Source organism: Rattus norvegicus, chromosome 1 (assembly GCF_021556685.1).
Source record: "Rattus norvegicus strain SHRSP/BbbUtx chromosome 1, alternate assembly SHRSP_T2T, whole genome shotgun sequence".
NCBI classification, from domain to species: domain Eukaryota; kingdom Metazoa; phylum Chordata; class Mammalia; order Rodentia; family Muridae; genus Rattus; species Rattus norvegicus.
In genome coordinates this window covers 218,153,102-218,162,713 of record NC_141534.1, presented here as the reverse complement: position 1 = coordinate 218,162,713, position 9,612 = coordinate 218,153,102, and the positions used below count along the sequence as shown (strand labels likewise).

The 9,612-nt window shown below is 35.8% G+C and overlaps 1 protein-coding gene across 1 annotated transcript in view; it reads left to right on the top strand.

The window, feature by feature from the left end:
- Nucleotides 1-817: 817 nt before the first annotated feature.
- The window catches only part of Slc22a30 (solute carrier family 22 member 30), a 75,389-nt gene continuing 66,594 nt past the window's right edge, over nucleotides 818-9,612 (top strand). Inside the window, exons 1-4 of the mRNA NM_134380.2 lie at nucleotides 818-1,421; nucleotides 2,456-2,559; nucleotides 7,810-7,964; nucleotides 8,055-8,223. Coding sequence (NP_599207.2) covers nucleotides 1,020-1,421; nucleotides 2,456-2,559; nucleotides 7,810-7,964; nucleotides 8,055-8,223 — 830 coding nt within the window. The 5' untranslated portion in view covers nucleotides 818-1,019. The remainder of the gene's footprint in view (nucleotides 1,422-2,455; nucleotides 2,560-7,809; nucleotides 7,965-8,054; nucleotides 8,224-9,612) is intronic.

Here is a 9,612-nt window from a genome sequence, read left to right as displayed (position 1 = left end):
TTCCTCTTTCAGGTCTTCTACTTGTTTACATATGTTCTTCTGTATTTCTTTAAAGGATTATTTATGTCCTTCTTAAAGTCCTTTATCAACATCAGAGACATGATTTTAAATACAACTCTTGCTTTTCCTGTGTGTTTGGGTATCCGGTATTTGCTGTGGTCGGAGAACTGGGTTTTGATGATGCCAAATAGTCTGGGTTTCTGTTGCTTAGGTTCTTGCACTTACCTCTTGCCATCTGGTTATCTCTAATGTTGGTTGGTCTTGATGTTTCTGGCTGGAGTTTGTCCCTTCTCTGTGCCTGTGAGCCTGTGATCTTAAGAATCAGAGCATTCCAGGGACACCAGCTCTCTCTGGGCAGGCTTTGAGTTGAGAGAGCTGAGGGGCAGCCTTAGCTCTTGGTGCAGACGGAGACGGGAAAGTTCCTGTCCCAGGCTGCTCCAAGGTTCCTGTGCCCTGTGAGCTCCCGGTGGGTCTTTCTTTGGAAAATTAACGGAGCAGAAATGGCCTCTCACCTGTGTGCTTAGGAGTGACAGTGCTCCTGGGAGACCAGGTCTCTCCAGACTGATTTTGGATTTGGACGCCTGTGGGACAGTCTTAGCTTGGGCAGAGATGAGACTGGTTCACTTTGAAGTCCTTTATATTACACCTTCTGTAGTACATAATATGTAATAGATTAACTCTTATTATTTTCTGAGATTTGAAGATCAATGTCCATATTTAACCATGGGGATTGTGTAAGCAAAATTCCTTTAAAAATAAATCTTTAACAAATCCTACTGCAGAAATAAAAACATAAGTAATATGCTTGGTGACTTTAAAACAAGAAGCTCCATGCCGAATCCTTAGCTCCCTAGAAGGTAATGGTTCTCTGACTGCAATGGAGAAGTAATGAGGGGCAAACAGCACAGGATCAACCCTGTTATGGTGTCTTTGTGAAATATATGTTCTTTTTAAATACTTTGTACTAATTTACATGAAAGTATTATTTGTGTCTCATTGGAGATATTTATTCAGCTTCAATGGCCTTTCAGGAACTCCTGAATCAAGTAGGAAGCCTAGGGCGATTCCAGATCCTTCAGATGGCTTTTGTTTTTTTAATCAATGTTAGTGTGGTACCTCATAGTACAATTGAGAACTTTACTGCAGCCATTCCCAGTCATCGCTGCTGGGTCCCGATCCTCGACAATGTCACTGTCTCTGATAATCACAGCAGAATCCTGAACCAAGATAAACTCCTGAAGATCTCCATCCCCTTGGACTCCCACCTGAGACTAGATAAGTGTCGTCGTTTTGCCCAACCACAGTGGCATCTTCTTGATTTGAATGATACTTTCTCCAGTGTCACAGAAGCAGACACTGAGCCCTGTGTGGATGGCTGGGTATATGACAGGAGTAACTTTCATTCTACCACTGTGACTGAGGTAAGTCATTCCCCAAAATGAAGTAATGATGTGGCTTTACCTATAGCAGAAATAATGGATATTCATTTAGCTCAGTCTTCAACTGTTAGCCAACATTGATTACTGATATATTAACTGTGAAACATTTCTCATTCTTCTAGTATTTTATTCTAAGGATGAACACTGTTTATTATTCATTTATTTATCAGTGTTTTCTAGAATATATGTATGAGTACCACATGTGTGCTTGATGCACAAAGAAGTAAAAATAGGTAGGGTGTTTTAGCCCAGGAAACTGAAATTGCAGCAGTTTGTGAGCCACTATGTGTATGTTAAGAACTGAACTCAATGCTCTCTTTGGTGTCTCTTCAACCTAAATCTCCTTAGTGAATGTACTACTTATTTTATGAAAATACTTACGTGCTTTCTTAAATGTGTTATAAAAAGACAGTGTTATTCAGTCTTTATTTAAAATTTAAAAAGAACTGGGTGATTAAATAAAATCATGAGGTCATCTAAAGCTATTACTCGAAGTTAGAGTAATGCAGGGTACAATCTCATCATTGCCAAAAAAAAAAAAAGAATATATATTTACCTCTATAACAGGCTTGAATGTTTCTCATTGTTAGAACACTGTCCTACTTGGTTAAATACTCACTTTTAGCAAAATAAGAAAAGAAAAGAAAGAAATAAGGGGTGGGGAAAGAGAATGCAGTCATTTCTAGGCTCTATCTATACCTGGGGGAAGAATGTGAGAGTTTATACACTGATATGTGTATTCTAGAAAATGCTTTAAATATCTCAAATGACTGTACTTTATGGTCTAGTTTAGCACATTTTACAAATCATTAACCTAAGCTACAAGGAGTTAGCTGAATGTCCTTAGAAAGATGTAACTTTAGCTGATAGTAGAAATATTATTGTATCCAAAAGAAATGTTGAAGAGAAAGATAGGACTTCAAGGTTAAACCAGAGGTTATGGTGAAGACTTACAGCAAATGATACTGAGTAGCTATAATCTCTGAGTTGGCCATTTTCTTTTTTTTTTTTTCTAGTGGGACCTGGTGTGTGAATCTCAGGTACTGAATTCTGTCACTAAATTTTCATTTATGATTGGTGCATTTATAGGAGGTATTGTAAATGGACCTCTATCAGACAGGTGAGTGTATTTAGGGTTCTCCTGTCCACTCCATGTACTTTTAGCAGCTGTGACTCATTGAAGATGATTGTACCTTATACTGTTCTAGTTCTTCCACTGAACCAATAAGAAAATCTATGAACATGTGTTCAAGAGGCAGGTGCACAAGACAGTTTAGAAACAGAGAAAAAGTTAACTATGGAATCAAGATTAAGTAATGTCATATCATTAATTTCCCCATATTCATATTTTTTATTATAAAAAATGTTCTTCATCAAGGCACTTTGACCCCTTCCTCCAGAACATTGAATTGAGTAGATGTGATTCCAAGTGAAAAAATAAGGTATTTTAGTTGCTTGTCACTACAAGAAGTATGTTTTTTGATGCCTGTGGGATATATGATCATGTGTCATTGGGAATGTGTTGGTTGAAGGTGACAGTTGTCTGAGTCCAGCCATCTCAGGAATAACTTCTCCATCTTGTTGCCAGGGTCAAACTAAGTTCATGTTTTCAGGCCAGAAACCAATTTCTATCCTGTTTCACCAGATGTTTCTTGTTTGTCTGTTAATCTGTAAATTAGAAAAGAATGTGAAGAGTTGCCTGTTATCTAAACTAAGATACCCAAGTCATAAGTGTATATAACTGTTTGCCTGTCATGACCTAATTAAGTATATGCAGCTTGTTGACTCATTGGTCCCCTAATCATTTTGAGTTGTGGGCCAGATGTCCAGAATGAGGTATGACCATCCAAACTCTGAGTCAAGGACCTGCTAAGCTCTATAAACTCCCTTCCTGTGACTGGCTGGCTCCAATCAGTGACAAAACCTTAATGGAAATTCCTTTTCACAACCTTTTGTGTCAAAATATAAGTAGACAATGCTACAACTCCCCTGCTCCACTCTTGCTTTGTGGTTTTTCATCCTTTAACAATGCTGTACAGTATCCCTTTAAAGACATGGTTCAGAACCCGCTTGAGTGCTTAGAAAATAAAGCCTTGATTTTAACCTCACTTTTTGAAGTGAATTTTCTCAGCTTCTTGCAGAACCAAACTTTTAGAAGTTATACCTCTCATTTCTATGCTTTTTTCTGCTGGCACATCTTTCTGACAGTTATAGATTCCATAATATGTAATTAGGCAAATAAATACTGTAGCGACTAATTGTGGAATAAGAATTGGCATCTTGTGCTTGATAATATTTTCTTTAAATTAACAAATAATTTCTGCAAATCAATTTGCTTCAGTTTTCTTCTCTCTTATATGGACACTCCTATAAACAATATATGTTGTAACAGAGCTGAACCAATCACATATTTTGAGATAAGTTATTTATAGGGAGATGAAACAGATGTTCTAGTGAAGGAGAAACATTCATCCTTCAGGGAAACCCAGGAGATAAACAATCAAATAACTTAAAGAAGACTCTGAAATTGATCAGATTAATTAGTCCCCTTCTTTTCCATGCATGTATAAGTAGTATGCATTTCTCAGAGACACTGTCAGACAAGTTGATCTGCCTAGAAAGAGTTTACATTCGCTGAACACTCTGGAAAAGACAGAATTCTTCATAGGAAGAGGCTCAAACTAGTTGTGTTAATAGCAAAGGCCATCCATTAACCTGTTGGACTATTTGCGAACCAGGTAGATAATGTTTCCAGTTTTCCGGTATGTTTCCAGTTTTCATGAGCTAGCTCTCATGAGGGATGGGTTTGGTGATGGGGCTGTCTTTGAGTCATGTTACTTCTTTAAGGAATTTTTCATCCATATTCATTTGATTAGCACAATAAAACTCATTGGTTCAACAACTTAGATTTTTGTTGTATATTTTCTTTAGTCTCTTTTCAGTTCCGTACCTAAAGTGACTAGACATTTGTTATTATCTTTAAAAATAATGTCACATAATGCTACCATAGAGGAATATTAGTTTCTTCTTTGAGTAGTGCCACAGAAAATGACAATCTCAAAGATGGGGTAATACATTTAATGACATTCTTGGAAAAATGTGTCAAAACTTTAGATAGTATGATAAAATGAAACAGAGACATTAGAAACTTTTGAAGTTGGGGTCTCATTCTTCCTTCTAGCCCCATGGTCCCAAAATAAGATGCAGACTCAAAATATATTTACGAATTCCTTGGCCAGAAAGCTGTGCTTATGCTCTTTTATGACTACACCATAACTAAAGATAACTCATTTATTTTAACCTACATTCTTCCACATGCCTGTTTACATCTGCTCAGATACCATTTATAGATCTCCTCATACTTTCCAGGGTCAATCTCTAAGCCCTGGCTATATACCCAAATCTTTTCTCTCTTTTGTATGTCCAACCCCTATTTCCAGTTTAAGCAATAGGCCATAGGTTTTTTGATACACCCATACAATACAAAATAGAGTTTGTCTACAAAAAGGCATAAAACAGAAAATGCTTTTTTAAAATTTTTATTAGATATATTTCTTTACTTACATTTCAAATGTTTCCATTTCCTTTCTTAAAACAGGTTAATGAAGTCACTCAAGTCCCAGAGTACTAAATTTTAACAACAAAATCAATCAAGAAGTGTGTACATGAATAATGGAAAACTCAATTCCAGATTTTCTGTTTTTAGTGATTCTTCTTTTGGAAAGAAACAAGGCTACCACCAAAGGCTTGCCATCTAAAGCATCAGTACATTTATCAATTTTATAAATGACTATTTCCTGTGAGAATATACCAAATTTAATTTACAGCACTACATAATATTTAAGCCAACCAACCTCTATAATACCTGCCATTTAATCGTTTTACCTAATATAATCATTTATTTATGCATTCTTCTCTAATCTAAATTGAGTCATATTAATATGAGATGTGTATATTATAAAAGTACTTATCTAAGCTAGGGTTTCTTGGCTGTTAAGAGACACCATAACCAAGGAAACTCTTATACAGGACATTTATTTGTGGATGGCTGACAGTTCAGAGGTTCAGTCCATTATTATCATGGCAGGAAGCATGCCAGTGTACAGGAAGACATGATGCTAGAGAAGGAGCTAAGAATTCTATATCTTGATCCAAAGACAGGCAGAAAGATATTATCTTCTGCAGGCAGCCAGAAAGAGGCTCTCTTTCACACTGAGTGGATCTTAGCATTGAGGCCTCAAAGCCTACACCCACAGGACATACTTCCTACAACAAGGCCACAACACTCCAACAAGACCATACCTCCTAATAGTGCCTTATTCAACCTGAAACACATAAACTATATGCTTAGGTGGGTGGAATTTTACCCTGGCATCACACATCCTTTAATCATTTTATTTTCTTAAACTCAAAATTCAACTCCATTCCACTTCTTGGTGCCTGTTTAATACTTGAATCATACATTTTGTACTTTTTCTTTCTCAGCTTATGTATTTCATCTAAATGCTCTTCATAAATTTGAAATTTAGTAACAGAAATTATACCAGGGTCTTTTGAATTTTCTTTGCTAATACAATGAATCTAAATCTCTTTACTTTAGCCTCAGGTGGACTCTTTGAACCAGTGCAAAAACCACCCACATTTTCCACTAAAATATGAGAAAACAATCTCTAGGCAACACACTAACATTATTGTCCTCTGAAATCCCTTGAGCCAGGTTTTCACAGTTCAAATCATTCTCAGCAACAATGTCTTCCATATTCCTACTAGGCCTATTTAACACAGCTTAGGACGTTCCACTGATTTCCAAAATCCAACATCCCCAAATTCACAGTCCTCTAAAAAAAGCATGGTCAGGCCTGTCATAGCATTACCCCACTCCTGGTACCAACTTCCGTCTTAGAGTTTTACTGCTGTGAAGAGACACCACGACCAAGGCAATTCTTATAAAGGACAGCATTTAATTGTGACTAGATTACAGTTTCAGACATTGAATCCTTTATCATCATAGCAGGAAGCATGGAAGTGTCCAGATAGACATGGTGCTAGAGAAGGAAATGAGAGTTCTATATATTGATCCAAAGACATGCAGAAAGAGAATGTCTTCTGCAGTTAGCCAGGAGGAAACTTTATTACACAATGGGAAGATCTTGAGCATTGAAAACCTAAAATCACACCCCATAGAGAATGCATTTATAAATACATTCCTCCAGCAAGGCTGTATCTATTCTAACAAGCCCAAACCTCCTAATAGTGCCACTTCCTACGGTCCAAGCATATTCAAACCACCACAGTACTCATGAGATATAATGTATAATTGATGCTATGATATAAGTTGATGAAAGCTACAAATAACATGTAAGTTTTCCAGTTCCCATTTGTCAGCACAGTTGCTCCTATAACGTCTGTACAAATGATTTGTTCAATTTTACAGAAAGTATTGCATTTTTAGTGTTCTGAGGAACTCAAAATTTTGTTTTCCTGTTTTTAATCACCCTTCCTTGTTCCTCATTCTCAGTGTTGCTCATGTCTCTGAAACTTTCTAGAAGTCTCTTGCCCTGCATCATGATTGCCTTATAGCCTACACTGCAAAGTGGAATCGGAATTTCAAGGTCAATATGTTCAAATTCAGCACACATAGCTTTTGCAAAGGCACACATCAACTATTCCATTGATATTATTTTAGCCACAATCTCTGCAGTACTAAACATCTAAGTGCTGGCTTAGAAACCTAATTTTACAAGGACTATATGTGTTTTGTACTATGCTCACCTGTCCACCAAAAGTTCATGTGTTTGAAAACTTTGTACTTTAGCTAATGAAGGTGTTTTGGGAGGACACAGAACATTTGGCAATGGAGTTTTCTTATGGGAATTGGGTTGCTTACATACATATTGTGGGAAATACCTATTTGAAATGTGGTATGATAACCATTTATTAGTTTAGCCTCTGAATGAGTCATCTATCTCATGCTCAATGGCACCATACAACACAATTTCCATGCTTTATTCACTGTGTATCTGATGGTATTCTACAAAATATGTCTTTTCTCCCTTAAGTAGCTTTTAAGAAGTATCTTGTCTTATCAAAGAAACAAATCAATATTAAATATGCTAAGTACATTATGTGGTATATAATTTATGATATATTATAATACCAACATAGTATTTTATTAGATGACATGAGTTAATAAAATTGCTGGTTAGGAATTAAGAAAAATATTGTTTATGTATTTATAAAAATGAAAATAATCTTTTGAGTTCATGCACTCTCTGTTATTTACAATTCCTTATTATTTAGAATTATAGCTGTCTTGAAGTTTCAAGCAAACTGAATTCTTCTCATAATCTAATTTCTCCCTTTTTCTCAGGTTTGGGAGGAAGTTCGTTTTAAAATGTGCTTTATTACAAATGGCCATCACTGAAACCTGTGTAGGTTTTGCTTCCAACTTCTTCATTTATTGCTCATTAAGATTCCTGGCAGGAATGACTTTTGAACCCATTCTAGTAAATAGTAACTTGCTCAGTAAGTCAAAGATTTTGAAATGGAACATTGTTCAAACTTTGGTTTTGACCTTGCAAAACCCTTTGGAGTTAATATAACTTTTTCTTTCAGTGTTTGAATGGACAAGCCATAAATTTCTAGCCATGATGTCAGTGATTGCACCTTGTGCTGGTAGCTTTGGAAGCATGATATTGGCAGGCCTGGCTTTTCAATTTCAAAACTGGCACCACCTCCAGCTGGCAATGTCTGTACCAATTTTCTTCTTCCTTATACTCACAAGGTATGAGCTTTCTTTCTGATTCTGTGTAATGGAAATCTGTGAAGATAATGAACAGGAATAAGGACATAAGAAATGCATTTCCTTTAGTCTACATATGACAGTGTGTACTCCTCTTTGAATTTATGGGTCAGGACGACAAGGACGACTGTCAGATAAAACCGAGGGGACTGATTTCTGCATAAACTTGAGCTAAACAAATAATTTTATAAAATCAGACATAAGTGTAACAAGAGCTTCTGGTACATTGAAAAGGATTCACTTCTTATAATAAATTGTGTTTAACTGCAAATTCTGTATTTCACTAATTAATTGGAAGAGATATTATATATCTCTTCATATTATGATTAAACCTTTAATATTAAAGTATATTCAAATAATTGGATATTTTATCCTAATAGAAAAAAATTATACTATTTTATAGTTAAGTGCTATATGCAGAGTTTAAGTTTTTTGGTAGGAAAAACAAAACAAAACAAAACATACAAAACAAAATGATAGTACCAAGGAATGCAGAATAAATATTTTTTCTTCCTGCCTGTCCTTATGTGATAGTTATTCTCTACTTGACTACATCTGTAATGAACTACAATTCATAAATGATAAGCGAACCTGTGAGAGATTACTTTTGCTAGTTTTGAAGTGGGTGAATCCGTTTGTAGTCTAGACCTTTGAAGTAGGAAGACACATATCTTTGATTTGTATCTTGAGGAAAGAAGACACTTTTAATCTGGGCTATACCTTCTGCTAGAAACCTACAAAAGAGCATAGAAGAAGAAAGCTTTTGCTTTTTGTCTGCTTGCCCTCACATTGCTAGCACAACTATTCTTGGAATTGGAGACTAATTCTTTGGGATTTCAGAATATACAGAAGACCAGGTTTTAGGAGTGAGCAACAAGTAGATTCTTGGACTTTCCATGCACAGCTAGTCATTGTTGGATTAGCTTGATAGCATCCTGTAAATCATTAAAATAAATCCAATATATATGTATATATACATAGATGTATATGTACATGTATACATAAATATAATATGCTCATTTATTTATTTGAAATGGTAGAGCAGCAATTCTTTTTAAAACCAAATACTCCACCATGGTAAGGCCCTAAAGGTATGTCCATCATTAATCCTTAAAAACACAAGTTTGTGAGAGGGGCACCAGCTCATTTGTAGAGTTTTGTTGTCATACTTTTTCTTTTGCCAGATAATAGGGTTGGAGATGCTGTTGGTTAATTAGATGAATTAAATAAAATATGTTTAATTGGACTCCTGAGGTGGCAGATGCCAGGGGTTAGCAACTGATTCACCAAAGACAAGGTGATTGTATTTTTTGCAATGGAAAGTATGGTGGTTGGAATAGGTATGGCCCTCACATGTAGCTGCTGTATTAC